This window comes from Trachinotus anak, unplaced genomic scaffold (genome assembly GCF_046630095.1).
Source record: "Trachinotus anak isolate AG129_WGS33_773 ecotype Australia unplaced genomic scaffold, CSIRO_AGI_Tana_v1 ptg000001l, whole genome shotgun sequence".
NCBI classification, from domain to species: domain Eukaryota; kingdom Metazoa; phylum Chordata; class Actinopteri; order Carangiformes; family Carangidae; genus Trachinotus; species Trachinotus anak.
The window spans coordinates 565448-588384 of NW_027273852.1; the positions used below are offsets into that span (position 1 = coordinate 565448).

The 22937-nt window shown below is 41.5% G+C and overlaps 1 protein-coding gene across 1 annotated transcript; it reads left to right on the forward strand.

Annotated features, from left to right (window-relative positions):
* Positions 1 to 6655: 6655 nt before the first annotated feature.
* On the forward strand, positions 6656 to 16339 carry LOC139623726 (uncharacterized). Its single transcript, XM_071482235.1, has 18 exons — positions 6656 to 6675; positions 6842 to 6917; positions 7162 to 7229; positions 7775 to 8005; positions 8144 to 8209; positions 8597 to 8684; positions 9058 to 9296; positions 9558 to 9711; positions 10005 to 10083; positions 10164 to 10226; positions 11602 to 11807; positions 12564 to 12695; positions 13435 to 13622; positions 13855 to 14003; positions 14239 to 14484; positions 14794 to 14956; positions 15290 to 15376; positions 15644 to 16339. Exons 2-17 carry the CDS (start codon positions 6872 to 6874, stop codon positions 15374 to 15376), a joined length of 2205 nt encoding a protein of 734 aa, XP_071338336.1. The 5' UTR covers positions 6656 to 6675; positions 6842 to 6871; the 3' UTR covers positions 15644 to 16339.
* Positions 16340 to 22937: the final 6598 nt, after the last annotated feature.

Here is a 22937-nt window from a genome sequence, read left to right on the forward strand (position 1 = left end):
GCAAACTTGAGCAATTGTGAAAAACTGTAAAAGGGGAAATGACCTTTTTAAAAACATTCCTGTTCAGTCACATTCCTGAATACAGCTCTGAACGTCCACTGTCACACTGATGGATGATCTGTTATTGTCACTGAGGCTGAAGCTGTGTCACAACCTGTAACTAAAATTTGTGAAATATTTTTGTTGGGAACAGTGTGTTCTTGCCTCAAGTGAAGACGTCCATTCAGTGATGACAGTAACACTGATGGACATGAATGTCAGTTCTCTGGTCCTGGTCCTAAAACACCTGCTGATGTATACAATGACTCTGTTTTCTGTTTGCAATACTTGCATCAAACAGAAGAACCTCATGAGACCTTTACAATAGACAGTTAGATCCAGACATTAGGAAAACATGGGCTGTTGAATATTTTTTTCTTTGATGAGTTAACTGATTAATGGACTAACAATTGCAGAGCTGAACCATATAGAGAGACAGTGTCATTCATGTCACTGAGTGTTACTGTCATCACTGAATAGACGTCTTCACTTGAGGCAAGAACACACTGTTCCCAACAAAAGTATTTCACAAATTTTAGTTACAGGTTGTGACACAGCTTCAAGTTCAGTGACAACAACAGATCATCAATCACAGTGTGACAGTGGATGTTCAGAGCTGTACTCAGGAATGTGACTGAATCATTTGTTTCTCCTCCACACCTAAAAACCCTAACATACAAGATGGCAGATGAAACATCCATTCAGTGATGACAGTAAGATTGATGAACATGAATGTCAGTTCTCTGGTCCTGGTCATAAATAACCTGGTGATACATATAATGACTGTTTTCTGTTTGCAACACTTGCATCAAACAGAAGAACCTCATGAGACCTTTACATCAGACTTTTAGATCCAGACATTAGGAAAACATGGGCTGTGGTTGAAAACTCAGGATAATCTCCTTTACAACCACTTTTCCTCGACCTCAATGGAAAACATCATGAAGTCAAGAAAAGATGCAAAGGAGAGGTCATAAGGACTTAGGAAAAGACAACGGCAGACATGAAGAAAATATTTTGAATTTCTATTCTTTAGTTTGCATGTATGTTTTTGACATGTCTACTCTGGTGGACAGCATGTGTTTAACTGTCTATGTTTATTAATATGTAATAACAGTGTAATCAATACAACTGCATTTTGTGAAAACTGAACATTAAATATCAGGGTATTACTGTAAAACAAATACTTTTTCCATATTCTGACATATACTGCTCTTGGATATGGAAAAGCAAACTACAGTGTGTCACATGGTGAGGACGCTGTCTCTCTGTATGGTTCAGCTCTGCAATTGTTAGTCCATTAATCAGTTACCTCATCAAAAAAAGATTCATTTTAACACATTGGTAAAGTTGTAGGACAACATGATTTGTATGATAAATTACAACCAGTAATGCATGGTGTGCGCTTTAAATGACACATAATTAATTGGAATTTTCTGCTTGTTCAACATCAATAAATCAAAACTGTGACAGTGATACTGTTCCCCAGTTGTTCCTTGTTATCATGATATTTTTACCTGCCTCTTCTATATAGAAGGGAGCATATAGAGGGGCTGCACAGATATTTCTGAGGAGCTTGCTATACCTGATGTTTCATCTGCCATCTTATATGTTAGGGTTTTAAAGTGCAGAGGAGAAACAAATGATGCTCTGAGTATCTTTGTTAATGCTGGGACCCTACAGCTACAGGACTGGAAAACCAACTGACATCAGGAAAACATGGAGATTAAGCCTTTTTCTTATTGTGTAATTACAGAGATAAAGAGGGGAACAGACCACAACCACTCTGTCAGGACACTGTTCACGGGATCTCATCACATATTTCCTGCTGCCATGGGCAGACTCTTTATTTCCCACCTTTATTGTAAAGAATAAACATTTCTGGAGCTACAGACTCTGAACACCGTGTCTTCCATTTTTTATGTAGTGTGTAATGAACACTCAGTTGTGTTTTTGTTGTGATTGGTTTTGTGTCTGATCTGAAATCAATGTTTGATCTTGATCACAGATAAAACTGTTTTAGCCCAGACCACCTTCCTGAAACATCCTTCATCCAGGAAGGGGAGACACAGCAGACCAAGCCTTCACCTCCAGACTCATGCCTGCTGAATACAGCCAGGGACTGGGAAAGGTCTGTTGACCTAAATCAGAGACTCACCTTCCCACCAGAAATCTCAGTCACCAACCTGTGCCCAGATCTGGTCCTCTGGTCCAAGTCCTGCTGCTTTGTCTTCATCGTTGACCTGACAACTTTTCAGCTGAGGCAGAGGAGAGGGTGCGTCCAGTGGAGGTGGGCCGCAGGGCCTTTGTACACAGTTGAACTGAAAGGCTGCTGAAGGAAGTGGGCATCAGAAGGCAGGCCCAGCGGAAGGCAATTAGGGAACTTGCCACTGTTGCTGAAAGAAGCAGTCACTGGCTGTGGCTGAAGCAAAAGGAGGCAGTATGGGCTGCCAAATGACCACAGTCACCATGCGACACACCCAGGTCTGGTCAGGCTGTGGTGGGCCTGCCTCGGCTGAGGGTGTCATGACAAAAGGCCAAAACAGCCAATGAGGTTGGGCTACACAACTGATGATCTGTTATACTGGTGGAAACATCACTAAATGATCATCATCAAGGTCACCACAATAAATCAAAACTGTGACAGTGATATTGCTCCCTAATTGTTCCTTGTTATGATATTTTTATCTGCCTCTTCTATAGAGGGACTGTACAGATATTTCTGAGGAGCTTGGTATACCTGATGTTTCGTCTGCCATCTTTGGATGTTTTTAGGTGCAGAGGAGAAACAAATGATGCTCTGAGTATCTTTGTAACTTTGTGAATGTGTTGAAATGAATATTGTTTTGATGAGGTAACTGATTGATGGTGTTACGTCCACTCGTTGGCCACCTGAACCAACTCACCTGGATCAGTCAGCTTTTAGTCGCTTCTTCATCAGTGGACGTCTATATCAGCCTCCCAGAGCTACTGTTTTGCCCTTTTTTCCCCTTTTGGCCACCAAGCTGCCCTTTAGCCTGTTGTTGCTGGGGTTATTTTCTTTTAACTTATCAATGTAGGGGACGTTTTTGTAGGGGCTCACTTCCTTTTCTTTTTTAACTAAATTTTCTCATGTTTTGTGGACAGTCAGGGAGGTCAGAGTTTGTTTTTTGTATGACTGTGTAGGTCACCTGAGTTTTACTTTCTAGATAGCGTGGGGGGCTTTTGTAATTTTGACCTTGGAGACCCTGACGTTTCTCCTGACGTTTCTCTTCCCTGCGTCTCCTGATTCTGTGTTGGTCTTGCTGTATTTTTGTTACCTGTGGTACTCTGGCAATAAACACCAGTTGTAGTTTGCTTTTCCAAACCCAAGTGCAGTACTTGTCAGAATATGGAAAAAAAATGCAGTTGTATTGATTACACTGTTATTACACATCAATAAACATAGACAGTTAAACACATGCTATCCACCAGAGTAGACATGTCAAAAACATACATGCAAACTAAAAAGTAAAATTCAAAAATATTTTCTTCGTGTCTGGATCTGACGGATCTAAATGTCTGATGTAAAGGTCTCATGAGATTCTTCTGTTTTATGTAAGTGTTGGAAACAGAAAACACAGTCATTATACAGGTCAGCAGGTGTTTTTGGACCAGGACCAGAGAACTGACATTCATGTCACTAAATGTTACGTCATTACTCGATTGATGTCTTCCCTGGAGGCAGAAACACACTGAACCCAACAAAAATTTTCATAAATTTTAACTACAGGTTGTCACACAGCATCAAGCTCAGTGACAATAACAGATCATCCATCACAGTGCGACAGTGGATGTTCAGAACTGTATTCAGGAATGTGACTGAGCAGGAGAAAAATTTTGATTTCAGATCAGACACAAAGCCAGTCACAATGAAAACACATAACACAATCACACACAACATAAAAAAATGGAAGACAGTCTGTAGCTCCAGAAATATTTATTCTTTATATTATAAATATATACAGTATATACCACAGAGAATCTAGTGAGAATGTGTTGTACTCTCTGTCCTGCGTCCCTCACTTGTCATCCCATGAACAAAAACACGGTCTATTAGAGCAAATTTCATCTGAAATCAATGTTCTTCTTGGTCTGAATCTTCCTCCTCCTCTTCCTCCTCTTCCTCTCAGATCATTTTCCTCCATTGTTTCTTTCAACCTACAACAACCCATCTGAACTGGATTATATTGGTTTCATGTGAACAGTTTTGAGTTATTGTGTGTAAGTTATGATACCTGTGCTGTAATTGTGTGATTTAACTTCTGCTACCTGTGGTTTTTACCACTGTGCATGAAAGCGTGTTTTACAAAGAGGCTGAATGAGATATGCAACTTGTGTCTCACCAGGTGAAAATTGTTTATGCTTTTGCCAAAAGGTTTGATTGATTCTTCAAACAGGTTGAGGCCACTGAGCATTTGGTTCAGAGGATGGGCTTCAGTGTTTTAGCAATTCAGAAAAACACTCAAAGGTGAACTAGTTTGTGTTTTTGCCTCCAGTGAAGACGTCTTAAAGAGCATCATCCATTTTCTTTGATTTCATGGCATAAAGACTATGACTGAGCTGATGAACATGAACAAGAAATACAAGACATGCAGCTCAAAGTGCTTCACAGCAAAGAATTTACACCTCACACATTCTTTTGACGATGTGTACACATGATTTTTTTAGAGTGAGCCAAGTTTAATACAGTGAAGTAAGAATGCAAAATAAAGAGGAGACACAGAATTTAACATAAAACATAACTTCATGGAGCTCAAATTCATCGTTATCAATATAGGTTTTAGAAGAATGTGACAATTCATAAATGGAAATGATTGTGTTTGTATGATCAATATTTCCTTTAACATTGTTTAATATGATATCCTCATTATTTATTGTGAGGCATTCTGTGAACTCTTTCCAGACTGAAGAAATAGAAATACTAAAATACTAGAAATACTAGAATCCTAGAAATACATAAATAAAAAAATAAATGTAGACATGCATAAATAATATAAAACATACAGACACAGCCATTTTTCATTACTATCTTTTTTTATTTTGCATTTATTTATGTATTTAACTATTTATTTCTGCATTTGTTTTTACTTGTCATTGTCATTTTACTTGTCATGTCATTTATGGTCCCTCATAGTTTGGCACGTACATTTACTTACGTCACCTGTCTCTCGGGCTGGATACACATAAAAGGGTGGAACATCGAGACTTGACACCACCTCTCTCAGAGACCAGACAGCCGAGGGCCTCCTCAGAGAACATCTTCTCCCAGGTGGTCCAGAAACATCCAGAAGGTAAGACACCCAGTCTCTGCCTCTTTGTTTCTGCACTGTGGTGAGTCAGGTCCAGAAGACCCCATCAAAACCACACAAACCTGTCCCTATTTATTATACTTAATATATCTGTCTTTATTCTGCTCAAGGCTGGACTGGAATCTTCTTCACTTCAAAATGTCATGTCATTTTACATCAGGACGTCATATTTACTGAGGTGTTTTGGGATGGACATATATTTATGTAACATATGTCTACAATGTAAGCATATATACATAGACATGATGATGATATGGGCCAGATATATATGTCAATATCTGAAATTGTTTTGATTTCTATTATTATGACACAGGAGAGCGGTGTTCAATTCCCATGTGAAAGTAGCAGTTGATGTTGTTTCTATTATCCATGACCATTTATTGTTATTATTGTTACCATGACGACCAAAGTCAGGTACACCTGCCGCTGTAGGGCCACTATTTCAGGAGACGCTCTGGTGGGTCGTTTCAGAGGGTTGTTGGCATAGAGTGTGTATAAAAATGGACATAGACTCCAGGTCTGAAAAGTGAAGCTTTTAAACCTGCATTCTCTCTAATGACCATCAGGAGGTGACTCCACTGGTTGTAAAAACAAGTCATATTGTATTGAAGTCTATGGGAAAATGTCTCAACTTCTCACTTGATTTATTACCTCAGTAAATGTTTTCCTAATTAGTTTATGTTCTCAGTCACTAGTTTCAAGCCTTCTTCAATACAACATGAATTTCATTTTTTAAATTATGGTCCATTTAGAGGAAAATAGACCATAAAGCAGGGCATGCATTGGGGCGGGGCTACCATGTGATTGACAGACTGTACCACACACGGCGACCTGCCTGACAATCAGGATAGAGGACAGAGCAGGTCAGATCCACCCCTCACTTCTGGTCTCAAAAAAAAAACAAAACAATATGGCCACAGACAAATTCCAAACTCGAGGCTTCAAAGTTCACAAACCAGTGTTTGTTTGTTTGGTTTAATACACGTATTTAATTTCTAACTGTGACGTCTGAACCTGAAGCTCTGGTCAGATTTAGAGGACGTTTCTGATGAAGTCGTTCACAGCATGAAGCTAAAAACAGATGTTGCTGCCTGTGACTGTGACCCTCCAACTGCAAAATTTTGTTTATTAGCCTGTTTCCACAGAAACACTTGAAAATTTAAATTTGAATGCTCTCCATACCAGAATTAAATTAAACAGTAAACTTGATTTTATTGTTGTCATGTTTTATTTCAGTTACTCATTTTTAAAATGTGTCTTGTTTGGAGGCTGATCCAAACCAGACCGCGATGGACTCATAGAGACTGTGGGTTTATGTGATGTGTGATTGACACTTTCATGTGTAAAATTGTGGTCTGAGATCAGCTGAACTGAACTGAGTGAGATTTCGGGCGTGATGTCATTGTCACTGTGCAAACACTGGTCAGAGTTGTGACGTGTGAAGGTGAAGGTGTGACTGCTCTGTCTTCCAGCTCTCTGTCAGCGGACCGCTGTCCTCCGACATGCTCTTCATCCTGTTTTACCTGGCTGCACTCAGCCAGACTGCAGGTAAGAACGCACACACCTGAATCCACACGGCAGCCATGTTGAAACTCTACCAACTCTATCACCTGACCTGAGATCATTGTCCAGCTGAGTAGTTAGTAAACTGTGAACTGTTGTCTTGTGAGTCTACATGGCTCCTGTAGGTTCCTCTAGGCTCCTGGGGGCTCTTTGTTTCCTAACATTTGTATTTGCAGCTTTTCCTGCTGATTGTCTTCACTAACTGACTGTCACCATGTCTCTTTTTCAGCTGCTGAATATAACAACATCAGCAGCTGCCCCATCACTTATTTTGGACGACAGTACACCGCGTTAAATGTGAGTATACAGCTTCATGTCTTTGTCCTTGTTGATCTTTTGTGTTCATGTTTGGTGGAGGTCTTCTCAGGGCCACAACGAGACTGACGGGGGAAACCGTTTGACTGGGACTTGTTTCAGTTTGTCTCAGAGAGATTTACAGACAAGGATTCCTCTGCAGGACACACAGATGAGACTGATCTGAGTAGACACAAGTCTCCACATGGACACGCAGAAAAACAAGGCTTGGGGATGCATCTACCATTGCTTTTGTGCTCAGCAGACCAGTGGGGGGAGAAAGGAGGGAGAGTGGGTGGGGCATGGAAGAGAGAGAGAGAGAGAGAGAGAGAGAGAGAGAGAGAGAGAGAGAGAAATGCAGGTGTGCAGAGCAGGAAGGCATTTAAGACAGGAAGAGAGGTGTTTGAGGTGTGGTCCTGGTCCTGCACTTCAGCTAACATGATCTCCAATTATGGTTTTTATGTCTTTTGATTACACTTGCGCACATGCATTATGAGTTTCTGCAAATCACTGTTGTTTGATTTGTTGTGTCTCCCTAATGTTAACAGATCTCCATCGGCAACGACAGAATCGCAGTTTGTTTCAAAGGGATGAACAATGAAGTGGACGAAAATGACTGTCTCCTGTTGAATTCTCATAGGATCAGCGTGGTGGACACGAACATCACCAATTCAGATAAGGGACCTGGATCAGATTTTCATTCCAATCTGCGAAGTCTCACAGGTTCTTCAACTTGTGCTGTTTTCCTACAATTAAAAGATGCCTCTATGAATGCGATTGTGAGTATTCTTCTGTTTCACCAGAGTCTGTCTGAATATCTCTTATAACGAACCAGCTCACCAAAAAGCTCTAAAGAATTTTTCTGAAAGCTGTTTTTTCCCAACAGTTTCTGAGTCTTACCTGTTTCATCTTTGCAGGGATATATAGAGTTCCGCATGTTTACGACACAGACCATGAAACTTTATCATGGTCTACCACCATTCGTAAGTACATGTGCAACATGGATGGGGAGTAGTTGATACAGATTGATTTTTTTGACAGCATGATGTCAGAGGTAGGGTCAGGTGGCATGTGGGCGCACACACACGCACACACACGCACACACACACACTAGAAGTGATTCAGATGGAGCTGACTGTTTTCGACATCTTTACAACTCATTAGACGAATAATTATGTTTCAGTCCCAGTTAAGGAAAGCAGATGGTCAACCGGTATCCTCTCAGCCAGCATGAAAGCTCCCAATACGTCATCGTCACAGACATGTTTCTTTAGTTTCAGTTTTAGCTCAGTTTCTCCATAAAGTCTTGTTGACTATCTTCATGTGTGTCACTGTGTGGCAGTGACCTCTGTGCTCTCGTTCCTCTGCAGAACATGGACGTGCAGGTCAGTGGTCGGATAGAGGAAACAGTGACTATCGCAGAAAGCATTTACAGAAACATCCATGCATGCTCGCGAGGTTTGTGCTTACTGTTTAATAACCACTTGGGTCAGTTCATCCAAATTACAAACAAACACAGTTCCTGTCTTCTCTCTAGTGGCATCTGATGTTAAAGAGTCAACAACAATGCCTAAGTCTAGAACTCAGGTCCCTGTTAGAACAAACTGGTTTTCACATGGAACCAGTCCTCCAAGTAGTTCCAATAAAATCACAAACCACAACCTAAACTCCACTGACCTCCACTGGATCAGGGTGGAGGTAGAAATCTTGGAGAGCTGGGCAAACATGAGGAAACGTGTTGCTTTGTAATGCGAGGGAACTGACTCATGAACGGAGTCCTAAAGGCCAAATGATAATGTTTTAATGTTGCTCTTATTTCACTCTCTTTAAGGTTGTAGAGGCACTGAAAACATATGCACTGTCAACAGCGTCATTGGCACTGATTTTGCTGGCCAACTCTTCCCTATCATCAGTCGCTGTGCTTACTCTCTGATATCATATGATGGTTTCCAGCTGGTTGGAATCAACCGGGAACGCCGCCGTAAAGATATACATTTTCTGGACCAGCTGATCTTAGTTTTGGAAGCGACGAATGTGACGATTCTCATGGGACAAGGCGGGAGAGTTCAGGTGAGCTGCCTACAGCCACAGTTTCATGTGGAGGGAGTGATTTCTCAACAGCATCCAGGTGTTACTGTGGGTTAAAGTTTCTTCCTTGGTGATTGTACTGTCCTTCAACAAAGTCTCTTTGAACTGTGGTGGAGGGGACGTGTCCAAACTGGACCTAGCGGACTAGAGAAGCAGAAGCTGTGAGTGTGGAGTAAATGAACTTCCTCTTCACCTGTGTTGGTCATGTTTGAACCAGTGTTTTCTCCCTCTGCTGTGACGCAGGTGAACAACACAGAGCTGAGCCTGGACACCTCGCCTGTGCAGCTCATTGGAGGCGTGGAGCTCTCCAAGGACCAAACTGGAGTCACCGCCAGGTTGATCTCCTCCAACACCTCTGTCTTCTTCAATGACTACACCGCACAGATCCATATGAGAGGTAGAATAAAAACAAAGTGGCAGATTTTACTCCATGACACCAGGATTCATAGGATAACAATGAACAACTAATATTACTCACTTTTGATGATACTGTGTTGGTTGCTGAGAGATTTGTTCATGAAAATCTTATCCACTGCATCACTAGAGGTATCTTTGTTTTGTTGAAATGAAACATGATAACCACAGAGAGTTGATACTGTGGCTTTTTGGATCAGTGGATGACGTCTGTCTGTTTAATGAGCCGCCATTTGCATCCAGTCTGACTTTTCTTCCTCTGACTGTTCGTGTCAGGCATCAATGGCACTGTGCGGGGTTTATGTGGCCAAAAGACTAGTGGCGATTTCTTGTTGCCTGAGTACAGCTCCCCCGGGTGAGTCGCTACACCTCAACATCCCACTGCATTTACTGTATATAAATACACACCCTGACCCTCTGCTGCCCCCCCACCAGCTGTGAGGTGCCATACAGTGATCTGCCTGACCCGACCATCAACCACACCCAAGTGACTGAACAGTGAGCATGCACACACCTGAGCACACACACACACACACACACACACACACACACACACACACACACACACACACACACACATTCAGTTCAGCTGGTGTCACTGTGAGGAAAAGGACCTACTGCCTCATATTTCATGTTGACGAGTACATTTACTGTGCAAGTACTGCACTTAAGTACAGGCGGTAGAGGTGGAGGAAGAGGTGACGTGATAGCTGAGTGGTTAGGGCACGTACCACATGAGCGCAAATGCTCTTACCTGATGGGTTGCAGGTTCAACTCCTGACCAGACCCCCTCTCTCTCTCCTCCCGTTTCCTGTCACTCTCTACTGTCCTGTCCTGTCAAATAAAGGCACAAAATACCCAAAAGATATCTTTGAAAAAAGAGGGGAGGAGTGAGAGGAAAGAGAGAGAGACCAGGAACAGCTGTATATACTTTAGATAATCATGTTATCAATAATGATAATAAATAACAGTAATAATATAGTAATAATAACAATAATCAACAACTTTTTTGTATAGCAGCTTTCATACATGAAATAGAATAATAGCGGAATAATAATCAAATAATCAAATAAGAATAGTAAGATAGGAAAAAACGAATTAGACACATAATTGAATAAATTAAAATGGATTAAAATGGGTTGTTACTGTCAAAGCCTGCACCCCCAACTTTCCCACAGCTGCTGCTGGACAGCTGCAGAGTTTTAAGTGAGCTGAAGTCTCTCTGTAAAAGTGCGTCACAGTGATCAAGTCGGCCTGAGATAAAGGCATCACTCAGTCTTTCAGCATCATTCTCATTTATAAACATTTGTATTTTAGCTGTTTAAATGGTGTGAAAATGGTGTTTTCATCACTGTGGGACTTGAAGCTCAGATCTGGATCCAAGAAAACACCAAGACTTGTAACCTCAGGTTTAATCCAGGGAGATAATTTCCCCAGATTATTAAACAGCATTCCTCTTGTTTTGGGGACGACTGGTAGGATTTTAGTTCCGTCCTCATTAAACTTTAAGAAATGATCATTCATCCATTTATTTATTGCTAGAAGACGGCAGTGAAGGAGTTTATAGCTGCAGCATCATTTGGTTCAGCAGAGATGTACAGCTGTGTGTCATCAGTGTAACTATGGACACATACATTGTACTCTCTGATGCTGTCACCAGGTGGCAGGCGACACAATGGCAACTGAGAGAACTTGTTACCCACCTCTTTTATTCTGGGACTGTTTCAGTTTTTGTGTTGACTGGAATCAGTTTCAGACCAGACAGCACACCTGACACCTGTCCTGTACAGAACGTGACAAACAAAACTCTGTCTTGTCCTTTTTCTTTATTGTCAATTGCATTTGAACTCGGCGGTTCTGTCTCCCACAACAGCTGTGCTGTCCTGAATGTGGCGCCCTTCACTGCCTGCCACCAATACGTCAACCCAGAGGCCTTTATAGCCTCTTGCATGAACATTCTGTACCAATATCCAGCAGTGGACGGTTTCAGTCGGTGCCAGTTCCTGGAGGCCTACACCAGAGCCTGCAGCATACAGGGAAACATCAATCTGCAGGGCTGGAGGTCAAACGTAAGCTGCTGTAAGACCTCCACTGTCACTCAAGATTTATTCATGCAGTCATTGGAGAAGATGCCCTTATGAATGAAAGAGCTAAAAAGATTTTCCACATCCTGCTCTTTAATAGCTCATAACTATAAATCCTCAGTGAGTCATTTATTAGCCACCAATTAATAAATCTTATAAACACTTCATAAACTATAGGAAAGTGGTTCTAACATTTTCACTGATCTACTCTAAGTCAGAGAGTTACATCTGCCATTTTATCCATGTGATGTGGTGTGACAGTAAGGAGACAGGAGGAGTCATAACGACTCCTTTAATCACTGTGAGATGGTCTCACGCTGTCACTGCCCACAACCAGTCAGGGGCTGATAACCAGCTGCCATTACTGTTTATTTGTCACTTAATTCAGGGACAATGCACGTGAATCAGCATCACCGTGAATGTGCCAGCCCACTCACTCTCAACTGCAGGCATCAGGCCAGATGTTGGCATAGGATTAGTCTCAACATGGTGGATATCACTACAATGTTAAAAGATGCAGCTCTAACTGTAGCCACGGACGTTGTACCCAAACCACGCAAGACCGACCCTCCTGGCAACACTCAACAGAAAAGTTCACAGCACATGAGACAATAATAATGAAACCAGTGAAATGAGGAGATTCTGTTCTAGAGCCAGGTCTTTACAGAGTCACATGACTGGCTGAGGGACCTGAACCTGGTCTGTCTGACTGACCTACTGACTCTAACACTTTTCTGTTTGATCCTTTCAGCCGACCCCCCGGTCTCCTGTCAGGGCACCTTCTGTGGCCCTAATGAGTTCTGTAGCGTGGACGTCAGTGGTAAAACCAGCTGTCTCTGTCGGGCCATTTTCGCCTCCACACTCCCATCAAGAGACGCTTTTGGTGAGGAGGAACCGCAGCTGCACAGCGTGATGTTTATTATCACAGTTTATAGGTAGAAACATGAGCTGAAGACGCACCTTTTGTATGGGCCCCAGAACCCTAGGGGCCCCAGACACCACGTAGCTTGGATCAACATAATATGATTATTCATGACTGTGGTAGAAATTGGCCGTGGCAGTGACAATAATCTGACACTTATTTTATTATTATTTATTATTTTATATTTGATTGATTTTTCCAGTTTGTTAAATGTCAGGAAATAGTTAAAATGCCCTGAGCACTCAAAAAATACCTGTCGTGTTCACTGTCAGAAATCTGGGAAATAGCAAATATTCATAAGCACAAACAAGTAAATTGTTTTTTTTGATATTTTTCTTTTAAAATAGATTTAAATGATAAACCAGTTGTCAAACTTGTGGGTCTGTATGTACCAGAGACACTGGGGACTTCGACCATCGCTGCGGTCGAAGGAATGGCTACGGCATGACGCGTATGACATAGATTCTATCTCAACACTTCCTGCCATTGCACTGTTCTTCTATTGCGTCCCTTCAACCATCGCTGCTGATTAATGATCTGACGAGTATTGATCAGTGGAGTGACTCATTCACAGAGGTCTGCTGCTGTGGAAATGTCTCCTCCAGCAGCAGGACACCGTGAGACGTTGTGTCTTTATTTTCAGTGTCACATGTATGTTTGTGTTTGTGTTTCAATCACCTCGTCTTGTCCCACTGTTCAGGCGAGCCGACGGTCTGCAATCAGAGCTCTGCCTCTGTCACCCTGGTCGGTTGTCTCCTGGCGGAGAGAGGCATCGACTACACCGCGCTACACCTCAACGAGCCGAGCTGCAGAGGTCACGTGGACAACCAGACCCGTACAGTGACCTTCAGCTTCGACAACGCCAACACCTGTGGGACGGTGGTCATGGTGGGTGTTTGTCCTCTGCTCGCTGACTCTCAACAAGCCAATCAGCTGAGCTATGCAGTGTTTGTGGTGTGTGTGGGCGTGGTCAGGATGCTGCTGCTCTGACCTGGATTCTTATTCTGTCGTCATACCTCATAAAATGTCAGGCGTTACAGGAAGAGTGTTAAGATGAATGTGAGGTGTTGTGCACCTGAAACCTCCTGTAGTGACTGTCTGAATCCCTGTGACCCTGCAGGCCAACAACAGCCATCTCATCTACAAGAACTCCATCAGGATACACAACGACACTGGCATCATCACTCGCCAGGACCAAATCCAGGTCGACTTCTCCTGCTACTACACCCAGCCAGACATGAAGGCCATGTCCTTCAGAATCCAAGACAGGTGAGTGACTATGAATCTCATCAGAGTCAGAGCGTTCAATGATGCATTCTTTATCAAAATGAAAATAGTTGATGAAAAATCAGCCACAGCTTCAGAGCTTCAACCAGAACGATGGCGCTGAGAAACTGATTCCACACACGGTTTTAAACGTGGTGAACAGAAGCCAAAGCTTCAAACACTAACATCCCTTCAAACCTCTACTCTTTGTGTTTGTATATGTGTGTGTGCTCTGCAGCTCTGTGATCGAGCAGATTGTATCCGGAGTGTGGAACTACACTCTGACCATGAAGGCCTACACTGACCCCGCCCACACACAAGCCATCGAGCCGAGCACCAGAATCCAGCTGCAGCAGACCGTCTGGGTGGAGCTGAAGACCGAGGGGCTGGACAGCAACCTGGTCGCCCTGGTGATCGACTCCTGCTGGGCAACTGACCAGCCGTCGTCCAGTGGGAGTCTGAGATACAACCTTATCATGAATGGGTGAGAGACACAGAGGTGGCAGCCGGTCTTAGTGTTTCACTGCTGCTGATCCGTCACATCCTCTTACACTTTAACTCCTCGTCGGAATAAACCATGCTAAATGTACAAAAAGTTGCTCAAAATCAGTGGCTACAGGACAATTAAAGTCTGACATGGTTAAGCTGTGGTACAAAGTGCTGTGTTTAAATTGGTGGAAGCTGAACTTTGATAGACTTTGTCAGTTGCTCATCATTTAAGATGTTTGGGGATCAAACCTGCGACTCCCACGGCAGCTGCTGATGTCTGCTGTGTCTTCCTGCTTCTGTGCAGCTGTGCCAACCCCACTGACAACACGGTGAGGGTGATGAACAACGGATTGGGAACGTCCAACTACTTCTCCTTCAGCATGTTCCAGTTCACTGGGAGTAGCAGCGACGTGTACCTGCACTGCAGACTGAACTTGTGTGCCAGGATGAACAGAACCTGCGCCCCGGTACGCCCTGGTCCCCAGATCCACTCACACATACATGCAGTTCAAGTCACACATTGGCTTTTTTTTTTTTTACATGATTGATAGGCAAAGCGATATAGGTTTATCCAATCACTGATTTGTTCAGTGCACCTACTCAGCACCAACATGGCACTGAAGTCACCTGGTGTTATCATTCAATCTGTCTGTTGTCTGCACAATTATGTTGTTCAACAATCTGAGCATGTAAGTGTTGAACAGAAGAGGCAGTGAAGAGGCTAACAGTGTAATGCCAGTAGTAAAAGGGAAAAGTTTTCTATGAGCAAAACTTTATCTGTGTGTTTGTCTTTGTCTCAGAGCTGCGGTGTGAGAAGACGCAGATCTGCCAGGCGTAAATATGAAGATGAGAACCCAGCCGTCATCACCATGGCCTGGAAAAATTAGGTAAGACACACCTGTGTTGTTGGCAGGTGATGAATAGGATCAAACAGAGTCAGGTGACGTTGGAGGTTGTTGCTGTTTTGTTTTGATGACAGGAGGGTTTTACTGCATGACTGAGAGCCAGATGAAGGGTGAAAGTGTCGGACAGATAACTTTTAAAAATGCCGATTTCTGTCACTGCACTGCAGTCTTGGAGAAAAGTCAAGGGCAAGTCTTCATACAGCAAGGACTAAAAAAACAAATCCTGGTATGTTGTGGTTGTCTTCTCAGGTGGTTTCCATGGCGACTTGGACGAATTTACAGGCTGCCGACATTCTGGGTGACTCCAGACCATTGCTTCGTCCTGATCAAGAGCATGGATGTCTGAATCCCTTTGGTTTCAGACCAGCTTCTCCTGAAAAGATGAGCTCAGCTTTTATTAGGCTGCTGTGAAGCCTACAGACAGATGTGCACTATCCACACTGCTGATCCTTCTCCAGCTTCCACTGGATCCCTTCAGTCCAGCTCAGAGGATCTGACATTACTGAGCCTCAAAGCAGCTGAGCCACTTTTCTGCAGTTACTCATCCTCTCAGTTAAAGTGTGAGACACTATAACCAATTCTGATATTTTTCCTATACTTATTATAACGAGGTGAAGGGAAATGCATCATAACCGAAGTATAACATCTATATCATATCTACACTGACTGTTAACAATGTGAAATGAATACTGGGTCAGGGGTGTTTGGGGGTGGCAGCAGTGTACTGAATAGAGTCTGTATGGGAGATTTGGGGGTTTTGCCTTAAGTAGGTTTAGATGTTCAGTTTGGGAAGAAGTTCTTGAGGATGGCGATGATTATCTGTCCTGTAAAGTGAGTGTGACTTCAACTGAACCAAACCTGTGGCCTGAATGACACGGACACATGCTGACACGTGCTGTATCACATGTCATGAAATAAATAAAGTGGATGTGGGTATAAGACAAACATGAGTCTGAGTTTTGATTTGATTTGACTTTGAAGTGTCCACACGTCTTTACCCCGTGCATGGGTAAGCACATACAGTACAAATATTTGGAATTAATTTAATTAAATTTCACAATTAATTAAATTAAATTAATCGGTACTGTTAATCACTCAAATAACACAATTTCAGGATTTTTTTCAACATGTGAGCTCTATTTTCTATTTCACTCTGGGTATCCTTTCACGGTACATCGCCCATTTTAGCTGTAAATTTAACATTTGCTCCTTTTTTTTGAAATAGTGCCAGCAGCAGACCTTTGTCACCACGGTTACAATAATAAACGTGCAGCTAAAGCTAAGCTAAGGCTAAGTTAAGGCAGAAACGACTTTGGTAGGTTTAGGAAAAGAATAAGTACTTCCTTAAAATCAGAAGACCTTCGTTGTCATGGTTACAAGAATAACAACGTGGTTATGGTGGATGGATAAAAGAAACAACATGAACTGATGGTGTCACTTAGGAATCAAACGGCGGTCTCACGCGTCCTGTCGCTCCTGTCATAATTACTACGGCCACTAGATGTCTCTTAACAACAGAACATAATTATGGGTCATAATAACGCCTGTTTGCATACATCATGTAATTTACTGCTCCCTTGTGGTGGCAGCAGGGTATTATGCCTGCAAACTAGCTTGCTTTCCAACTGTTGTACGTATCATTTCTGTCATTTTTGTGTTGTCGTTGTTGAAGGCAGGAACTTGGCAAGTGGAGAGGAAAGCAGCTTAATTTGGAGGTTTGCGGATGTGCATTGAGGATAAATTTGATGGAGTCTCTGTGTATCAGCCAGCTAAAGCTCAAACTGGTGCCTCACCAGACCAGAATCTGGAACCATGAGATTTGGAGCTCATGATAAGAGCTTTTAATAAGGAGCAGCAGCTAATATTTGAAGTCTTAATAAAGCTTAAAGTCTTCATCAGAGTAAGACAAGGCAGCGGTGGTGTGGATGTTAGCATCATGTTACAGTTTGTTGCTAGGCGACATCTAGTGGCCATAGTAATGATAACAGGAGCAAAAGGAAAAGTTATAGGGTGACAAAGTCCATGTCAGGAGGAGGTTGGGGGGGGGGGGGGGGGGGGGGGGGGGTCAACAAACACAGGATTATGACACAGGAGAGCGGTGTTTGATTCCCATGTGAAAGTAGCAGTTTATGTTGTTTCTATTATCCACGACCGTTCAACAAAGTTAACCACGTTGTTATCATTGTAACCATAACAGCAAAGATTGTCTAATGTTGAGGTTGAGTAATTAAGTTAGAGTAATTATTTTCCTAAACCCAACCAACCCATGGCTGTTATTATGGTAACCATGGCGATGAAGGTAGGTATGCAGCTCTCGGGACAGCCGAGAGCTTGTAACCATGACAACCAATGTCCGGTATGGCTGCCGCTGTATGGGCTCTATTTCAGGAGACATGTCCATGGGTCGTATCAGAGGGTTGATGGTTGTTCAGGTTGGAGGAGAAACAACAGCATTAGACTTAAAGAGAGGAGACTGATGTTTGTTTCCAGCTGATTTCTTTTAACCATGAATGACAGTAAAGGTCCCAAACCCGTTAAACTTTCCTTAAAAAAAAAGGGACTTTAAGCAGCAATGGTTGAAGGAAGGCTATGGCGTGACTATCTCAACTGTTGCAGCCCAACTGTCTACAACTGGTTTGCTGTTGTAGACAGTTGGGCTTAGTGACAGCATCGTAGAGTACAATGTTACGCTAGTTAGTTACGCTAACTTAGTTATGCTGATGACACACAGCTGTACATCTCTGCTGATGCTGCAGCTATAAACTCCTTCACTGCCTGTCTTCTAGCAATAAATAAATGGATGAATGATCATTTCTTTAAGTTTAATGAGGACGGAACTGAAATCATTTACTTTATTGTGTGGCCACAGTCACATTCATTGAACTGGTGTTTTTTTTCATATCACATCATATTTCCGCTATTTCAGAGGTCTATCAAGCAAGTGACAGAACCTATAGAACTAGTCTGAGCTTTTCATAATAAAAGCTAAAGGCTTGTTTGAACTATAGAATTGCTCCACTTGTCTACACTTTTATTTTGTAGACAAAATCACTAAAGAGGAAGTGATTCTGTGGGTAACTGTTGCTGCCTGTTGTCATGGTTAAAATAATAATTAAATAATAATAAAGCTAACTATGGGTCATTATATTTTACTTTATTGGTAAACCTTATACTCATAACATTTAAATGTAATATATGTACATATATTGAATTTTTGATATTTGAAATATATGTACATATAGAATAGAAACATATATGTAAAAATTATATGTGAAACCTATTAGAAATTGGAACAATTTCATATAAAAAAACTATTTCATACAGATATCTGGCCGATATCATCATCATGTCATCAGTCCAAAAGTCAGAAACCACTTTCCCAGCATGGGAAGATAGAAATGTTTAAAGTTAATGAGAAATGTATAAGAAAAATATATATAAGCATTTTGAAATTTTATATGTACATTATTTTAACCAACTAACATATAAATTAAATATATATTCCTAACATATATGGTCACAGCTTATTTCAAAATTCATAGATATTTTAAATATATGCTCACATACAAATTTTACTCTGGGTATTTCTTATATGTTACCAACTTAGTGTATATCTTCATACATGTGATCATAATATATCCCCTTATAGTTATCATATATGGAAACATCACTCTTGATATAGGGACATATATCATATTACATTTCTGTATGAGCAGGTTGTGTAAAATCCTCCTCCAGCAGACACTTTGTCTTTTTAACTCTTGAATTCTTTATGGAGAAGTCCCCAGTGGACTGACTGACCACTGATCTTCTGATTATTTACTGAATATTAACATTTACCGCTGCAGACTCATCACGGTTGAACCACATATTAACTTCTATACAGTTTGAGTGGTTGTCGACCAGGACTAGTCCAAAAGTAAAGAGAACACCACAGTAAACATGACATGCTGATGTAAAACCTCTTTTTTAGGACATTTTGAAGAATAGAATAAAGACAGATTTATTAAGTATAATAAATAAGGACAGATTTGTGTGGTTTTGATGGGGTCTTCTGGACCTGATTCACCACAGTGCAGAAACAAAGAGGCAGAGACTGGGTGTCTTACCTTCTGGAGGTTTCTGGACCACCTGGGAGAAGATGTTCTCTGAAGAGGCTTCGGCTGTCTGGTCTCTGAGAGAGGTGGTGTCAGGCCTTCTATGTGTATCCAGCCCACAAGACAGGTGATGTCTCAGGTGTTAGGCGACACTTTTGCACAAGCTTGATTTTAAAAACCGGTTTTGGAGCATTACAGAGTGACGGTGGGCTAAGTGAACTCAAAGAATTGCCACATTTTTAGCATACCTGTGTGTGATCAGTTTTTTTGTGCTTAGCTCTGGTGCTGTACAGATCCTGCTGGTAGTTTCCAGCTAATTTTATTGCCTGTGTTGACCACTCTCACCAGGATAATGTATATGAGTAAGTCTGAGGAGCCCAAACAAGGACATTACAGTTTAAAAAATTGCTTAAGAACAATTTTGAAGAGGAGAATCATTTTCTGAAAACACTTAACACAAGTCACAAAATCAAACACCCAAAGTGCAAAACTACGAGGGACCAAAAATTACACAAGTATAAATAATTAAATACATAAATAAATGCAAAATATAAAAAATTGGTAATAAAAATTAGATTTCTGTAGTTTTACATGTATTCATTCATCTATTTATTTGAGTGTTTATTTATTTATTTATTTATTTATTCATGCGTTTCTTATATACAGCACCAACATCAGTATCATCACATGCCACTTCCGGAGCCGTGCACACACAGGGCTGAGGGTCATACGCCTTCCTCCACCATACTGAAAAGAACTCTGGATTGAGAAGGGTGGAGGGTCCTGAACAAGAAATTGTGGGTGATCAAGAGACCAGTTTTTGATCAGGGCTGAGCAATGGAAACTGACATTGTCCCATACCACCACATATCTGTGCTGCCCTGCATCATCCATATGCTCTGCTGGTATCACAGTGTGGTGTTGTGGTGTAGGTTACTCACCTGTCGAGCCTAAATGTCTGGGTGATCATTCGGACGTAATTATTTCTGTTTATGAACTGTTAGATTCCTCTCAAACATATATTGATAATGATGAATTTGAGCTCCATGAAGTTGTCTGTTTTGTTTCATGTTAAATTCTGTGTCTCCTCTTTATTTTGCATTCTCACTTCACTGTATTAAACTTGTCTAGCTCTAAACTATGTGTACACATCGTGAGGCGTAAATTCCTTGCTGTGAAGCACTTTGAGCTGCATTTCTTGTATGAAAGGTGTTTCATCATTATTATTATTATTGTTGTTATGTGTCAAACAACTATTTCAGTGGTTGTGAGTCATTCATGTTCATCAGCTCAGTCATAGTCTTTATGCCATGAAATCAAAGAAAATGGATGATGCTCTTTAAGACGTCTTCACTGGAGGCAAAAACACAAACTAGTTCACCTTTGAGTGTTTTTCTGAATTGCTAAAACACTGAAGCCCATCCTCTGAACCAAATGCTCAGTGGCCTCAACCTGTTTGAAGAATCAATCAAAACTTTTGGCAAAAGCGTAAACAATTTTCACCTGGTGAGACACAAGTTGCATATCTCATTCAGCCTCTTTGTAAAACACACTTTCATGCACAGTGGTAAAAACCACAGGTAGCAGAAGTTAAATCACACAATTACAGCACAGGTGTCATAACTTACACACAATACCTCAAAACTGTTCACATGAAACCAGTATAATCCAGTTCAGACAGGTTGTTGTAGGTTGAAAGAAACAATGGAGGAAAATGATCTGGGAGGAAGAGGAGGAAGAGGAGGAGGAAAACTCAGACCAAGAAGAACAGTGATTTCAGATGACATCTACTCACCGTCCCACCCGAAATCTCAGTCACCAACCTGTGCCCAGATCTAGTCCTCTGGTCCAAGTCCTGTCGTTGTGTCTTCATCACTGAGCTGACAGTCCCTTGGGGGATGCCATTGATGAGGCATATGAAAAGAAAAAGCTGTGGTAGCTGAGGCAGAGGAGCGGGTCTGGAGGGTGACGGTGGGCTGCAGGGGCTTTGTACCTGGTTCCAAGTCACCACATCAAAGAAGACATCCCCAACTCCACTCAAAGCAAGTGCTGTGCTGAATTGTCAGGGATTGTAACACCTAGTCATATGAAGCAAACTTGAGCAATTGTGAAAAACTGTAAAAGGGGAAATGCTCTTTTTAAAAACATTCCTGCTCAGTCACATTCCTGAATACAGCTCTGAACGTCCACTGTCACACTGATGGATGATCTGTTATTGTCACTGAGGCTGAAGCTGTGTCACAACCTGTAACTAAAATTTGTGAAATACTTTTGTTGGGAACAGTGTGTTCTTGCCTCAAGTGAAGACGTCCATTCAGTGATGACAGTAACACTGATGGACATGAATGTCAGTTCTCTGGTCCTGGTCCTAAAACACCTGCTGATGTATACAATGACTCTGTTTTCTGTTTGCAACACTTGCATCAAACAGAAGAACCTCATGAGACCTTTACAATAGACAGTTAGATCCAGACATTAGGAAAACATGGGCTGTGGTTGAAAACTCAGGACAATCTCCCTTATAACCACTTTTCCTTGGCCTCGATGGAAAATGTCAAAAGGTCAAGGAAAGATGCAAAGGAGAGGTCATAAGGACTTAGGAAAAGACAACGGCAGACATGAAGAAAATATTTTGAATTTTTTTTTTTTTAGTTTGCATGTATGTTTTTGACATGTCTACTTTGGTGGACAGCTTGTGTTTAACTGTCTATGTTTATTAATATGTAATAACAGTGTAATCAATACAACTGCATTTTGTGAAAACTGAACATTAAATATCAGGGTATTACTGTAAAACAAATACTTTTTCCATATTCTGACATATACTGCTCTTGGATATGGAAAAGCAAACTACAGTGTGTCACATGGTGAGGACGCTGTCTCTCTGTATGGTTCAGCTCTGCAATTGTTAGTCCATTAATCAGTTACCTCATCAAAAAAATATTCATTTTAACACATTGGTAAAGTTGTAGGACAACATGATTTGTATGATAAATTACAACCAGTAATGCATGATGTGCGCTTTAAATGACACATAATTAATTGTAATTTTCTGCTTGTTCAACATCAATAAATCAAAGCTGTGACAGTGATACTGTTCCCCAGTTGTTCCTTGTTATCGTGATATTTTTACCTGCCTCTTCTATATAGAAGGGAGCATATAGAGGGGCTGCACAGATATTTCTGAGGAGCTTGCTATACCTGATGTTTCATCTGCCATCTTGTATGTTAGGGTTTTAAAGTGCAGAGGAGAAACAAATGATGCTCTTAGTATCTTTGTTAATGCTGGGACCCTACAGCTACAGGACTGGAAAACCAACTGACATCAGGAAAACATGGAGATTAAGCCTTTTTCTTATTGTGTAATTACAGAGATAAAGAGGGGAACAGACCACAACCACTCTGTCAGGACACTGTTCACGGGATCTCATCACATATTTCCTGCT

What these genes read in the sequence shown, in the direction of transcription:
- LOC139623726 (XM_071482235.1), top strand. Translation starts at nt 6,872, where the DNA reads ATGCTCTTCATCCTGTTTTACCTGGCTGCACTCAGCCAGACTGCAG. An exon ending in ATGCCTCTATGAATGCGATT is followed by an intron (nt 8,006 to 8,143) that starts GTGAGTATTCTT and finishes TCATCTTTGCAG; the next exon opens with GGATATATAGAGTTCCGCAT. An exon ending in GAGGTCAAACGTAAGCTGCT is followed by an intron (nt 11,808 to 12,563) that starts GTAAGACCTCCA and finishes TGATCCTTTCAG; the next exon opens with CCGACCCCCCGGTCTCCTGT.